Source organism: Fukomys damarensis, unplaced genomic scaffold (genome assembly GCF_012274545.1).
Source record: "Fukomys damarensis isolate Sample0158 unplaced genomic scaffold, DMR_v1.0_HiC HiC_scaffold_5, whole genome shotgun sequence".
NCBI lineage: Eukaryota > Metazoa > Chordata > Mammalia > Rodentia > Bathyergidae > Fukomys > Fukomys damarensis.
Window position 1 is genome coordinate 54,829,100 of NW_022900917.1, and position 16,432 is coordinate 54,845,531.

General features: G+C 35.9%; 1 protein-coding gene across 1 annotated transcript in view; it reads right to left on the reverse strand.

The window, feature by feature from the left end:
* Positions 1-627: 627 nt before the first annotated feature.
* Positions 628-16,432, reverse strand: part of Rp1 (RP1 axonemal microtubule associated) — a 285,043-nt gene continuing 269,238 nt past the window's right edge. Inside the window, exons 27-29 of the mRNA XM_033759105.1 lie at positions 12,761-12,839; positions 4,953-5,038; positions 628-824 (exon numbers count right to left, since the gene is read on the reverse strand). Coding sequence (XP_033614996.1) covers positions 729-824; positions 4,953-5,038; positions 12,761-12,839 — 261 coding nt within the window. The 3' untranslated portion in view covers positions 628-728. The remainder of the gene's footprint in view (positions 825-4,952; positions 5,039-12,760; positions 12,840-16,432) is intronic.

Sequence of the window (16,432 nt, forward strand, 5' to 3'; positions counted from 1 at the left end):
TCCCAGTTCCTCCAATGTGGAAGAGAAGGGGAACAAAAGATAATTCAACGTATTGGTCTCATTTTACATTTTCTTATTTGTATTACTACAATACTAAGGGAAATATACCATCATGTAGGATTAAGACTTCCACCTTGAAATTAACATGCTACATAAAAGTATTTTACATTAATCACATTTTTATGTACCTCTTCAGTTTACCTATCTACAAAGGATAGCAAGCTAAACATTTCAATACAGTAGTTCCGTAAACTTACAGTTGTCTGAATTTCACAAAGACAAAAGAAGAGGAAGGAAAAGGATAAAATGGAGGAGGTGAAAGAAAGAGAAGAGGCAAGCAACAGTAACCTGTGCACCCTAGATAGTGTGGGCTGAGCTTCATCAGTTGTTGGTTGATGGTTCTGAGGCATTCATTCTCCTAACTTTTTTTGCAGCTTATTTTCTTTTTCTGTTATTGAATTTATTGGTACATTTTAGGTATACAGTACAATTATGTTCATTATTGGGATCTTGTACCTTTACATGACAGGTCTTGGTTCTCATTGTTTTCCCCTTGTCCATTCTCCTAACTTTGCAAGTTATCAAAAGCAGAAAATATGGCCAACCTAGTCGGCCAACTGACCCTCCCCAGTTATTTTCTCCATTTCCAGCAAATAGAAAATAGGTGATCTCAATCAGATCGATAGTCACAGAAAGTAAAGCAGAGCAACAGCTCCAAGTGGATACTTTCAGGAGACAGCAGACCCCATCCTTCCACCACCACCATGGTCACTTTCTGCCAGCAGTTCCCGCTCTGTTTTGCCATCATCCTGGTACTCATCAAGCTATCTGAGTGAAAAGAAAGAGAAGATAATTAATGACAGAGAGCATTGAAATAAGTCATATTATTTAGGGAGGAAGGTAAAATATGGAAAGACTAAAGACTTTAATGAGACGCTCAAACTTTTTCAAAAGCATTTAAGATCTCAAGCCATACCAAATTGCCTTTTCTGCAACATTTGTCCTACATGTAAGTTAGTAAGACACACTGGTTCACTCCAAAAATTTGAATTTTAGAAAAACCATCTGGTAACATTACAAATACTCTAAAATATCTGAAAGTCAATAAGTATTTCTCTTTTGAACTATTCTTTATTTCTCTCCTGTCATATGACTGGCAAGTACAAACAGTGGCCAAACTCTCAGATTCTGCTACAGTACCCTGCAAGAGAAATAAAACATGAACCATGTTTGTTAAAAAAAGAACACAAAAAGTTAAATTAAGTTTAATATTTTTCATTTTCATAGTTCAAAAGATTATTTCAACAATTAATGTAAAATGTGTTACGTGATTTTTTTATGCTACATTTTTGGAATATAGGGTATCTTTCCCCTGTAGCACATCTATCTATAGCAACAGTTGGAAGATTAGTAGATACACATGATTTCTGCCTCCCATGTGGGGCTGGGTAGTCTGGAGTTGGACATGCTTTTATCTGGCTAATTAGACTTGGGTAAGCAACTTACCCTCTGTGCCTCTGCTTCCTTGTCTGTGAAACAGGAATATCCCACAGCCCACCTACAGGTTCACTATGAGGATGACATGAGTTCGTGTGTGGAATTCTGAGTGTTTTATGATGCCTACTCCCAAGTAGCTGTGCAAACCTCACAGGCTCCATGACAGAAGAGACCCTTCTACTGTTTTTTACCTCTACAATAAACTTAAAAGTAATTTCTTTCTCAGAGATCTTTTCTTTTCTCATAATTAGCAGGGGTCTTGAATTTTAAATAACTCGTAAACAATGTTGGAAAGACAGGCTCTGAACTATCTAAAACCTAAGTAGAATTTTCTGACAAAAAAATTTAATAGCAAATACAATATTTTGTGCCAGTGTTTCTTAGAGAAATTGGTATTAATACTAATACTAATACTTAATTGGTATTACTTAATTAGTATTTCTTAATTCACAAGATCATGGCAATATAGTAGGAACAAGATTGCTAGATCATGAATTAAAATTCTTCAAAGGGCCAAGTGACACAGAGACCCCTGCACTCTGGTTGACTTCTCTGAGTCTTACGTGCTATTTCACTCTTAGGCATCAGTTTTCTTACTGTCAAATGAGGCACAAGGCTAAATGCAATCTCTGTTTTTTTTGCAAGCTTTGTTGGAATACCAAGAAAGCTTGTCTCCTTCTGTACTTATCTAGACATGGGCCCTCAGATAGAGGAGTGAGGAAAACTTCTGACTGCCATCATTCCGTTAACGATAGCAGCACAATGATATGCTTGTGTGTAGTTTTCAATATAATATAGTGTAATACAATAAAACACCTTAAACATCTTCGTCTGCATCATTGTATTCCTATAAGTTCAATATTCTGAAGTGTAGGAATAAGTCATCTCCATCTTGACTTGTATGCCAATGTTTTACCAGTAAAATTAATTTTGACTATGAAGATAACATGACTGTTAATTCTTGCTTGAGTGATTCTTAATTTTGTTAAATGTGATGCACTTAGAAAAATAATCATATGTCATTTCTTCCTTAAATTATTTCATAGTCACCATCATATTCAAAGCAATAAAACTATTATATAATATGAAACATAGTTTCATATAATTCCAGATATCACCTGGATGTGCTATAGAACCAAATATTGTATACACACTGGCCAATACAGCAGTCACTCACCATCTGTGTCTATGGAGCACTTAAAACAGAGCTAGTACTGCTGGGTATGGTGGCACACACCTGTAATCCCAGCACTCAGGAGGCTGAGGCAGGAAGATTGCTGGGAGTTCCAGACCAGCCTGGGCTACATAGTGAGTTCCAGGTCAGTCTCAATTACATAATGAGACTGTCTCAAAAAAAAAAAAAAAAAAAAACCAAAAAAACAACAAAAAAACAAAAACCTGAGCTAGTACAACCAAGTACCAAGTAACTGATTTGTAATTTGATTTGATTTTAATTAATTTAAATTTAATTAGTCATATGTGGCTAATGGCACAGATACGAGATTTATTAAAAAATAAAGTTAGTCGATTAGTTGGAGAATTCTAAATACTTAACATATGAGTTGGAAATAAAAGTGATTTTCCCCTCCTCATTTCCATGTATAGCTTTGTGTTTCAATATTTCTTTAATTCAAAATTGCTTCTATGACAATGATATTTACCATCCCGGAGCCTCTACTAGTTGCAAGACATTTTTTTTTTTCAGTATTGTATGGATATTATTTGAAATCTTCAAACCACCCTGCAAAATAGCTGTCATTACTGTCATTTCACATAAGAATAAACTGAACTTTTTAGATCTCATCTGTGGTGAGCTATAATCCTAGTCCAGTTCTGAAACATGTCAATCTTTGCTCTTTTCAACCCTCATTTATTAGTTAAAAAATTGCTTGCAAAAATAAAAATATACAATTCATTCTCAGAGCTTGAAAAAAATTTTTTTCCAGTACTGGGGATCAAATTCAGGACCTTGCACTAGCAAGGCAGGTGTAGTGCCACTTCTGCATTCTAAATGAATGAATTTTGGTGAATAAAAAACAAAGAGATCAGAGAAATGTTCATAAATTTTGTTTGCAAAGAATAGTATGCCTTATTAAATTTCACAAGATGGATTTTCCCAAGAAACAAAAATAGGGAGGGAACATCCAGTCGGTCAACTTTTGAAGGTCTGAAACAGTGTACAACACTTCAGGGAACAATGATGCCAAGCCATCTGCTAAATTCAGAGCACATCCAGCTCTCCAGCTTCACTGAGAAACATCCCCTGTGCCTTACCTATCATTACATGGAAACTCTTTGAAAACGGAGGCTCTTAATTTTTTATCTTTATATATCTAGCAATCAGTTGAGTGTCTGACACCAAGTGGATATGCAGTAGTTTTGCATGAATAAATAGACAAATTAACATGCACGATGCAACACACGAATTCTCTAGATTCAAGGAGCATGCAGTGACACGGATGTAACAGCTTGACACCTGGTACCTCACTGCACATGTAAATTTCTATCCTGGCCCTTAGGATGTTAGCATAGTGCTCATGAGGGAAACTATGGGTAATTTCTGAGAAAGACTGGACTGCCTTATTGCTGAACCTCACTGTGTATTGCACTTCTTTTCCAGCAGGACTGAATGAGTTAATCAGCATAGTCTATCTATTTAATTTATAATCGATGCAAGTTCATTTTACATTTTCTATTAATGTATTTTGTTTTATGGTGCACTTCATATTCTGTTCTAGAAACTACTAAATGGGTACGGATGATTTGATCATTCACATCACAAGATTTTGAAAACTGAGGATTAGAGACTTGAAGTGATTGACCTGTGGACACAAAGCCAAAGAGTTACAGAGCTACTAATGCAACTTGATTCTGCTATTACATCTAAGCCATACTAGTATAACTAGTTAGAGTTCACACACATCATTTCATTTGAGATTTGATTTTAATGACCCAATTAAGAAAAATAGGCATTATTCCAATCTTCCACACAAGAACATGGAACCTCAGAGAAGTTGAAAGTGTGCCCAAGTTTGCAGAGTAGCAAGGAGTTCAGCATGTATTTAAAAAACCAGAAACAAGAATCTGCTTTCTAAATCATAAAGCAGGAGATTTAGCTCAGTTGTGCCACCATCTGCCTCACAAGCAGAGTTTGATCCCCAGTACAAAAACAAAAACAAAAACAAAAACAACAAAACCCTAAAAATTCTAATAAAGCATATTTATTTCCATTTCAGCATACTTATTCCAGAAGAGAAAAATGTTGAATATTACAAATAGAGAATTACTAATGTTAATAAAAAAACAGCTTCCTGAGGAGAGCACATCTTTAGCTCTGGTTTTTAAGGCAGGGAATGATATCCAAAAGCTGGAATGAGGCAGCTAGGAGGATATGGTTGGGATAAACTGTATCAAGGGGAGCATAACCTCATTTAATTTTGCATAATGGTAACAGCATACCTGTTGCATGAAAATAGCACATCTTGACTGCTATCTCCCTCTTCAGACTTAACAATAATATTCTCAAGAAACCATCCATTACCTGTATAAATTGACAAACACTGTCTTTAGCATAACATATACCATAATTGTGACTTTGTTTAAAGTCTCCAAATACTCTTTTTAACACTTGTCAAATAATTTGGGTGTGAAAATATGCACATCTAAGTTATACCAGTTGTCTTAGTTACTCTTCTCATTGCTGAGAAAAAATTCACATCCAAAGTTAAAGGAGGAAAGGTTTACTTCAGCTCATGGTTTGTTGAGGTTTCAGTCCATAATTGGCTGACTCCAAGGAGGGTGGCATGGTAGAGAGGCATCACAGAGGTTAAATAGTTCATGGCAGGCACAAGGCAGCAAAAATGGCAAGCAGCAAGCAATAAATAACCACAGAGTCCTTCTTTCCGCCCTTATATCCTATCCATGCCACACACCTTTAGGGTGGTAGTACTCACCCCCAGGGTGGGCCTTCCCATTATCTACACCCAGAACTATGCCAAATCAATCAGTGGACTAATGCATTACTTACATCCCCTTGATCCAGTCATCACACATTTAATTATTTAATTGCAGCATCATATACTTTAGATGCAGCCACCCCTGAAAAGCCCCACCTATGACTACATGGGACTTTGGGGACACATGTAGACCTAATGCATAACATTAGTAGAGAATTGAAAGCAAGAGTGAATGACTTAATTACTTAGAGAAGAAAAAGAGTTACTTATTAGGAACAAAAACTCTATAAAGTTCTAAAAAATCTTTAAATTCACATAAATAAGAATAAAGAAAGAAGCAAATTTATACAAATGTACCTCAATTATTATGCGATGTAGAAGACTGATGTGTTTGAATAACAATGGAAGACATAATCATTCTTTATGGTGAAAATTTAGAAGTTATCACTGATTGGGCTGGGGATTTAGCTCAGTGGCGCAGCCACCTGCCTTGCAAGCCCCAGGACCTGAGTTCAATCCCTGGTACCAAAAAGAAGAAGGAGGAGGAGTAGGAGCAGGAGGAGGAGGAGGAGGAGGAGGAGATGATGACAAAGAAGGAGTTATCACTGATTACTTCACTTGTCAGTGAAATTAAAGAAAAATGAGTTAAGGAAAGAGAAATGAAAGGAGGGAGGGAGGAGAGGAAAGAAGAAAGGAAGAAAATAAGGAGTAAAGGAAGAAAGGGAAAGAAAAGCAATGTATTAAAAAAGAAATAGAACTTTCATCCCTTAAACATGATATGACTTAATTAAAACCCCAAAGAAAATTACAGAAATTAGTATAATAGTCAAATAAGAAAAATGGTTAAATTAATAACAAATATATAAAGGACAGTGCATTTCTATTGTCTAGAAAGGAGCAGTCAAAAACATAATTCACTGAAAGTCACAATGTTCAAAGCCTGTAAAGTTTAAGAATATATCAGTAAATACAAGAACATGTAATATACTTTACAGAAAATTATCTAAATGACAGCAAGGAAAGCATAAACAAATTAATATCTAGCCAATATTCATTAATAGGAAGACATTGTAGAGACATCAGTTTCTCATAAGCTAGTCTCAAACTTCAATGTAATTAAACTAGAAGGAAGGGGTTCATCTATCATTTATCAAAATTTATTATAAATCTACACAAATTGAAGAAATACATAATTGTTGCTATAGCTGATAAATTGACTATGGATTCAGCGTGATCTACCCCATTCATACAAAGTGCATGCAGGCAGGCTTTACTCAGTGTAATAAAAAGGACAGCAAGCACAACCATGCCACACGATCCTAATACTCGGTAGGCAAAACTATGAATGTTTGACAACTTCTAAACGTTTTTGTCAAATCATTAAAAACTCTTACTATCAGTTAAAAATGTATAAACACAATAATCTAAATCATTAGAAGATTTAAAAAGAAACCTCAGTAATCACTGAACAGCTTTTACTGGCCTTTCCTAGCTCCCTCCCTTTCTTCCTTTCTGTCTTTCTCTTTCTTTCTTCCTTCATATTTTCTTTCTTTCATCCGTGTGTGTGTGTGTGTGTGTGTGTGTGCACTTGGAATCAAACCTAGGGCTTTGTACATGTTAGGTAAGCATTCTACTACTGAGCTATATCTCCTGGCTCTTGCCAACTTTCCCTTGTCTCATAATTTACCATAGAGTAACCATCTTTTCTGTGCCTTAGCAAATTGCCAAACTCCTTTCTAAGTCTGCATCAGTTCCCAGTATTTTACCCTTTCTGTTTTCAATGTCATAACATTTTTAACCAGCACTTTTCTCCTCTGGTCATAAGCGCTTTCTTTGTTTGTGTGTTTATTTCCTTTGTTAGCTTCCTCTGGCTGCTTAACTGTGGTAATGTTAACATTCTTCAAATTAGAATTTTCTTATACAACTTCATCTATTTTGAACTTCACTTTGATCTTTATCACTTTTTACTTCTTTTTTTAGTAATACCTAACACAAAGTATTTATATTATTTAAGGAATGATAATAAGAAAAATCTGTATATGTTTAGTATAGATGCAATTTATTTGAATACTTTGATTTGCAGTTAGTTGAACTCATAGATAGTTAATTAAAATGGTAGAAAAACTGAAATGTAGCTGATGGTTTTCTTGTCAAGACATATAAACTTTATTCTCTAATATGAGACAGGAAAGGAAGGGGACAAAGCAAATAAACAAAAAAGAAAGAGATGGATGAAATTGAATATAGATGTATAAGGAACAATGTTTGTTGAGTCCATATTTCTTTCTTTTTTCTTTTACTTTTTGTTTTGTTTTGAGACAGAGTCTCACTATGTGGTTTAGGCTGACCTGGAACTCACTCTGTAGCCCAGGCTGGTCTCGAACTCACTGCGATCGTCCTGCCTCAGCCTCCCGAGTGCTGGGATTACAGGCATGTGCCATCGTGCCCCACTTTATTTCTTTTTTTAATACATTAATTTTATTGGTGCAATTTATATATACAATGTGTATATCATTATTGGGAATCTGTACCTTTGCATAATATATCTTGGTTCTTATATTTCTTCATACCCCTACCCTCCCTTCACCCCCTCCATCCTTCCCTATTTACAAAGACTTCATTTCCTTTTTTTTTTCTTTTTTCATATTAATTCTTTTCCCTTCTTTCCTTTCCACTATACTTCCCTTTGGATCTTTTCTTCCTATTTTCACATATCTAGTATACATTTTGATCTGTATGTATACTTTCAGTTTCTCACACTAGAGAAACTATTTGGTATTTACACATGTGTGTCTTATTTATTTCACTTAAGAGTATGGCCTCAGTGTGCAACCATTTAGTTCTAAACATCTCTAGTTTTCTCATTCTTTTTTTTTTTTTTTTAGCTATTAGTACTTTTTTTTTTTTGTACTGGGGATTGAACTTGGGACCTTGCACTTGAGAGGCAGGTCACGGAATCACTGAGCTAAATCCCTGCCCCCCTCAAGTTTCTCATTCTTTGTGGTGGAGTAGTACTCCATTTTATGTTAAAAACAATCCACATATTGTTTATCCAGTGTCCAGTTGATGGGCAATTAGGCAGTTTAGTTATTCAAACTGTGACATGGGTGTACATATATTGCTGTGGTATGACTCTTAATTATTTTGGGAAGATACACATCAAGGGAATAGCTAGGTCAAATGGGACCTGTAATCCTAGATTTTTGAGGTATCTCCATGCAAGAGAGAAGGGTTCCTTTTCCCCACATCCCTGCCAACATTTGTTATTAGTTGATTTCTTGATACTTTTTACTTATTTGATGCATGTTAATCTTGCAGTTAGACACTGCTATAAATTGTCCCATGGGTTCATCACAAGTAGACAAGGAGTTTATGCTTTGTTTTCTATGCAGAATTTAACAGCTGCACAGTGACCTATTACCAACAGTCCAACTTTGAAACAAATGATGTAATTGTTCACTGATCAGGATCCATATAATGATTTGTGAGTTGAAAAGTTAGCAGCAAAATTTGGACTTCATGCAGTAAAAGTTAATGGAATGTGATAACTGAAATCTGAACCATGTAACTGGGGGTCTTGTGTTAGTCAACTAAATCATCATAACTAAAAACTTGTGCAAGCAGGAACCATGAAAAGCAAGGTCTATCAATTTATAATTAAGATGACTTTGAAGAACACTTAGTCTTAGAGTAGCTGATTTAACAGTTGTTCCATATGGTACAACTGGTTATCCATATGGAGAAAATGACAGTGGATTTCATCTTCATATTATACATAAAAATCAACTGCAGATAGAGTAAATTATTAAATCTTAAAAGACAAGATCTGAAATACATGTACGTATATGTATAACATACACACCTATAGGTGAATATCTATCTGTCTAGATAATTCTGATATAGATTTTCTTAAATAAGATGGAAAATCTGCAGATCATTTAAAAAATCATACTAACAAATGGAACTACATTACGATCAAGCAGTTCAATCATCAGCATACCACCAACAGTTGAATGTTCTGGGGCAGTCATCACTGGTTGCTCTCCCCTATTTGACATCTCTGCAATTTCCCCCATTTACCATGTATATCTGTAGCTATAGGTGAACCATGTAATGAAATTCTCAGTAATGAAATGTGGCCACAAGTTTGGTGCAGTTCTCATCTCACTTGCTTAAGAGGGAGGCATCATTATCAGGGACTTTCCTTCTTTTCTGTGTGGTGAAACCAGCTGTGACCGCACAGAGGAGCACGAGATTTAAGTGAAGGAAGATTAATGATATGGAAGGACCCTGAGTCTTTAATGTCTAGATGGACAGAGCTATCACAATTGTACACATCGTGAGCCCTCACAGCTGCATACCTCTCATTAGAAAACAGTTGCCTTTACCTTAAATAGTATAGTCAAGAACGCGTTTTTGCACAAAAGAGGAAATTCAATGGACAGAAACATATCCATGCTTCCTAGAAACTAGACCAATCTAAATGCTATTATAAGATTCCATTTTACACTCATTAATAAAAGTGAAAGATTAAATGTACAAGGTGCTGATGAGAATCTGACACAATACAAATTCCTCTACATGGTAGGTAGGAGTAAAATAGTACAACCATTTTTGAAATAAATGAGTTTATCTTATAAAGCTGAATATGACCACATTCTTCAATCTAATGGCTGACTTCTTTGAGGTGACTTTAGGACATGGTGTGTCAGCCTCAGCACTACTGATATAATGGCCCAGTAGTTCTTTGTTGTGAGATTATCCTGTGTATTGTAGGCTGTTTAGCCACTTCCCAGGTCTCTACCCACTACTTGCCAGTAACTCTCCCTACCAGCTGTGACAACCAAAAGTATTCACACATTGCCAAATTTCCCAAGATTTGGAAGGGAGGTGGCAAATTCACTCCCACATGGGAGTCATCATTTTAGGAGAACTTTTATTTCTAAAAGACATGACAAGTTCATTTCAGCTTGTTTGTTGCAGTAGACCTAGGAATGACACAACTATCCATTAGTAAGGGAAGGGTAGATAGATTATGTGTAACCACTCAATAGAACATTACACAATTGTGAAAGAAAATTATCAAGTACTACATGTGAAAGTGAATGAATCTGAGAAACACAAACTTGAGTGGGAAAAGAATCAAGCCACAAGAATTCCTAGAGCATAGAGCATAGAGTTCTTTCGAACTCAGTAGATCCCCTTACCAAATGGTGCAATAGAATGCTGAGGATCATATTGAGAACATTCCCTATAAATTATTATAACAAAAAGTATTTCAGATGTTTCTGCCACCACTAGATCCTGCTGTGAGGATACAGTCATCTGTATCTTTCCACCTTTTTAAGCCCAGCTCCTGGCAAAGTGCCTGACACCAAAGGATCCTTGACAAAGAACTCATGAACTGAGAATTTTTCCAAGGACTTCACAGATCAGAATCCCCTCTGGTGCTTATATCAAAACTAACAGAAAAGCATACATATTTCTGGTTGCTCAGTACCTCCTCGATCAAAATCTCGGGGTTTGAGTCCAGATATCTATTTTCAGAGCCTCAGATAATTGCTATTCTTAAATTTTACAGTTTGCTGCAAATTTGGGGATTACTATTTTACACTTTTGGGTTTTTTTGGTGGTACCAGGAATCAAACCCAGGACCTTGTGCTTGCAAGGCAAACGTGGTGCCACTGAGCTAAAACCCCAGCCCTATTTTACTTTTTGTTAGATTCCATAGGCAAACGGCAGTGCTGGGAATTTATCTCAGTGGTTCTACCGCCTGCCTCACAAGTGCTAAGTTCAATCCCTGGTAAACCAAAAAACAAAATTTTTAAAAAAGGCAAAGTGCATTCATGTTTGAAGAATAATGCTTGTTTATGTGGCTTCTTTTTTAAAAAAAATGAATGGAAAAATTCATTGGGAAAAATCACAGGATTATTTTCCATAATCGTGACAGGTTTTTGTTAATGAATGTTTCCCTGAAAATAGTCAATATTTTAGAAGTTTATTGGGCCAGGGATTTAGCTCAGTGGTGCTGCTGCCTGGCTCACAAGTGCAAGGTCCTGAATTCAATCCCCAGTACCAAAAAAAAAAAAAAGAAGAAGTTTGTTGCTCTCTCCATCAAAAGCCTTTTCTGTATGAGTAATTGAGTTCTGTAAACAAATTTAAAATCATAATGCTCCCTTCATTTTTCCTCCTGTCATTTTCATTTTTTAGAGTCCAACCTTTAAAATATTTCGCTACTACTTTTCCCTTAACCTAGGGATAGTCAACAATCCTGCTCTGGCTGTGCTGTCTCAACAACCCCTCACCTTTACCCTGTTAGGGTCTGGGATAGATCTTCTACCGTCGTCATCACCAAGAGAACTGGTGATTATTAGGGGGCTTCTAATAATTTTTAAGAACGAGAGCCTTGGTTTCAACCAACTGCTCTGTTCTGATCCATGCCAAATTCACAGCACTGACTCTGATGAACAACTTTAGAAAATTTGCCCTGGGTGCAGGAAAGACGTTGGCAAAGAGCAGAAAATCACCGTGTGAGTTTCCATACACCAGGAAAAGAATCTGAAAGACACAGCTCTCTGCAGCAATATAGTTACAGCACTCTGTAGTGACAGCACAGTGACACAGTGACACCCTTCCAGGGTCAAGCACCACCATCTATGCAGCATCAAGTACTGGGAGTTTAAAGAGAAATGATATATAATCCCAGGCTTCAAAAATCAAAATCCATCAAAAGAATAAAGGAGCAGAAAAATAAATATAATAAATGTTTTTGTTACTGTAATATGTTGAAGTACATAGTTATGTTGAAACTGTAAAAACTGTAGGTTCTAGAGTCCAACAGACCAAAGTTTGAATTTAATAGTGCCAAAGACATTAAAGAGAAGACATCAATGAATTAGAACTGAAAGGACTTATTTATCAGATATGGGGCAGGGACAAGGAGGGGAAGGAAGGACCCAGGATGTTCCATCCCTAAGGTGCTAGTTTGCAGATGAGAAGAAGAAATGCATCTGTGAGTATAGTATAGCCTGATAGATCTGGAGATCTCTATCTCTGTCTGTTTCTGTCTCTCTGCCCCCCAACAACCACAGATTCGTATTCCTAGGAAATATCCTCCATAATATAACAATTCGCCTTTGTAAGTCATATGATACGCCTAATTTGGTAAGACTTCATGTAAGTATGATTTCTTCCAAAAAAAACTGTTGTCTCAGCTTTATATGATCTAAACATCTTTCTTTCACCTGCCTTTATATTATTTCAATTAATTTGCAAAACCAGTGTCTTACCAAGAATCCAAATCTTACCTGGACCTGTCCCATCGTGACTAACCCGAACTTTCTTCAATTTTCCAAGAGATACAGCCTTAATGGAAAAAACATCAATCTGTGTAATAGAGCAAAAGAACTTAGTGACCATTGGCATATTTCCTTTCTTTAGATAAAGGTAGTGCTACTGCTATCAATACCATATTACTATACGTCTTACCAATACACTATGATTGTTAGCTCTACAATAACAATTGCTACTTATAATTTTGTGTGCAAGGTTCTACACTGTGTTTTGTGAAAAATACACAAACATGCAGCATAAAAATCTTATTCTCCTTGTCAGTCATACAGTCTAATAAATTATTTTAAAGATTAATCAAGACATTTATCCTGAATCTACTATTATTAATGATAATAACAGTTTATACAGTCCTTACTATGTGCAAACTCTTTGAAGTGTTTTTTGTAAGTTGACACATTTAATCCTCAGAACAAGGGCTGGGCCTAATACTTCTTGCTTTCTCCCTTTTTGGTGAAAGAGACTGATGCACACGTGGAGTGACTTGCCTCACATCAGTGTCTGGTGAGTGACACAGCTGGACTTACCCTTAGGAGGCTGTTTCCAAAGCACAGGCTTTTCCACTGCTCTGTTTTCCAGTATATTTTGTTCTTAAGTAAACTATGGATTCAAATATGTATGTTATGCATGTACATATATGATATGTTATAATAAACTATGAAATACAGAGTGTACAAATTACAGATGTAGGGCTGAAGATGTAGCTCAGTGGGAGAGCCTAGTAGGGAAGCCCTGGGTTCAATCCCCATTCACCAAAACAAAATTCTAAATGCACACTCAATGTGTGTAATTGCTGGGGCTCAGAACACAGTACTGGAAAAGGTGGCACTTTGGCATGCTGAGTACTTTGAACTAAAGGAACAAGAAAGCCCTCAGGAGCAGCCTTATAAGAAGTTTTCTGGACCTTCTACTGTCTTCCTGCCTCCTGCTTCTCCTTCTACCCTAAGGTAGCCACAGAAACCAGAATCCCTTTTCCACTAGTTGTGTCATGGAAACTGCAATTTTTTTCTCCCTAAGCAAGCCATAAAATGTAGAAAATTACTTTCCCTACCTTTCCATTGTAGGCACTAACCATAAAAAAAATAGCCTGACCTATCATATCTAACATAGGTTAGAGCCTCAATCCAAAGGGGTCCTGCCCCAAACTTGAGAGAAAGTAATGTCATGCATAGAGTATAAGAAGCCCTGGAATAGATGTGTGCTAGGCTTCCCTCTCCGGCAATGATCATTAGGCCAGACCCTTTTGACGAGTCGTGTGTTTACATGGCTGACCTTTCTTAATTGAATCTATGAATAAAAATGGATATTTTTCCCCAGGTCTTTGGGTTTTCATTTCTGAAAATTCCCAAGTCACGTAAAACTAGAATTAAGTAAATATGTTATATTTTTCTCTTCTTAGCCTATCTTTTGTTATGGAGAGCGGCAGCAGTGACCCTTACGTTGGGAGAGGAAAGGGATCACAATTCTCCTCTCCACGTAAGTGACAGACCGTTACTCTCTGCGTCCTAAGACCTTGTCACATCCCCTCTCACTCGTTAGGTCCCCAAGTGGTAACCATGATCCTGTCTTTTAACATTTTCAATTAGTTTTCCCTGGTCTGGAACCATCTGAAAACAGAATCAAACAGCGCTTTCTTTATCTGCCTGGGCTGTGTGACATTTATCCATGCTGTCTTATTTAACTGTATTTTATTTCTTTTCATATTGTTCATTTTCATTATTAAATATTATTTCAAAGGGTTCATTCAACTACTTATGGATTTCTTTTTTTTTTTTTTTGTATTGAGGATCGAACTCAGGACCTTGTGCTTGTGAGGCAGGCAGTGGAACCATTGAGCTAAATCCCTGGCCCTGGACAAAATTATTTTTAAGATAATGGCTCTCAGAATATGTTTTTTCTTTTTATTGAGTTTATTGGTACATTCTATGTATACAGTACAGTTACATTCATTACTGGGATCTTGTACCTCTACATGACAGGTCTTGGTTCTCATTTTTCACCCTTGTCCCTGCCCTCCCTTCACCCCCTCCTCCTCTCCCCATTTACTAACACTTTATTTCCATTTTTTCATTTTCTCATATATTTTTCTTTTCCCTTATTCCCTTTTCCCTTCCCTCTTTCCCTACACCTTTAGCCATTTTCTTCGTCTTTCACATACTCAAAATATTTTTGATCGTGTCTTCTCATGATATTTACATTCATTTCTCTTGGGGAACAGTTGAGTTACATGGTCTTTATATCATATGCTTAGTTTCCTTAGATAATCAGTTCTCTAAAGTGCTTGTGGCAACAGTATTTAGAGTTTAAAATGCTCCAAGGGCTAATCAATACTTGTTCTTGTTAAGTTTATACCACTGATTATATACAGTAACACTTCATTATGGTTTTCATGGAACTTTCTTGACTACTAGGAAGGTACGGTATAGTAAAGTCAAGGGTCATGCCCACATTTTAAATTGAGTTATATCTCTCTTGTTAATCTGTTGGTGTTCTTTTTATGACTTGCAAACAAATCGTGTTAGTAATATTTTATATTATCTTCTTTCACTGTGTGTCTAGCTTTTACACTCTCAATGTTGTCTTGGCAAACAAATATTTAATATTAAAATTGGGTGAATTTATCTTTTCATTTATGAAAATTCATTTATCTTAGTATTTTCTCTATTTTTGTTTTTAAAATATTAACCTATATTTGTCCACTCACATTCACAGCAGCAGCATCCACAACAACCAGAAGAGAGAACTAATCCAAGTGTCCACTGATGGATGAATGGATAAGAAAAGCATATATACTCACAAACAGGATATTTATTATTCAACCTGGAAAATGCAGGAAATCCTATCTCATGCTACAATATGCATGAACCTGGAGGACATTACTTTAACTGAAATTAGTCTCCCGCAAAAAACGATAATATTATTTCATTTATATGAGATACACGGTCAAATTCATGGAGACAGAAAATAGATGATGTATTTTATGTCATGTGTATTTTACTATAATAAAACATCTTTTAAGTACTAGTCTATGCCCACGATCATGAAGATTTTCTGTTGTCTAGGTGTTTTATTTTTTTTGCCTTTCACATTTAGGAATGCATTTTCATTTAACTGACTTTGGAGTTTGGTATAAAATACGGGACATTATTTCATTTTTACCTTAATTATATCCAGGTCAGGTTAAAAATTTATTCTAAAAACAGTCTTCTCTCATACTTCAAATCAGAATATGTGAATCTGTTTCTGGACTCAAATGTTTTTTTGCTCTATTTTTCTTGCTTTGTACAAGCTGATAGTTTATTACTTTAACTTTATAATTCTTGATATGTGGCACTCCAATTTCTCCAAATGTTTTTCTTTTTGAGATTATTTTAGGTGCACTTGACTCTCAATATTTCCACATATATTTTAGAATTAGATTGCAATTTCTATTTCAAAAAATCTTCCTGAGATTCTGATAGCCTTTGCATTAAAACTATAAACCCTGCTGTTGTCTGGATATTATTCTTTTCTTTGGTTTTTTTGTTTTAGTGGAATGTACTGAATGTCTATAATTTTGTTCAGATGACTGCAGAACCTGGAAAAGCTGTTGCTACTGCTATCGATGCATAACATACTATTATTAGTCT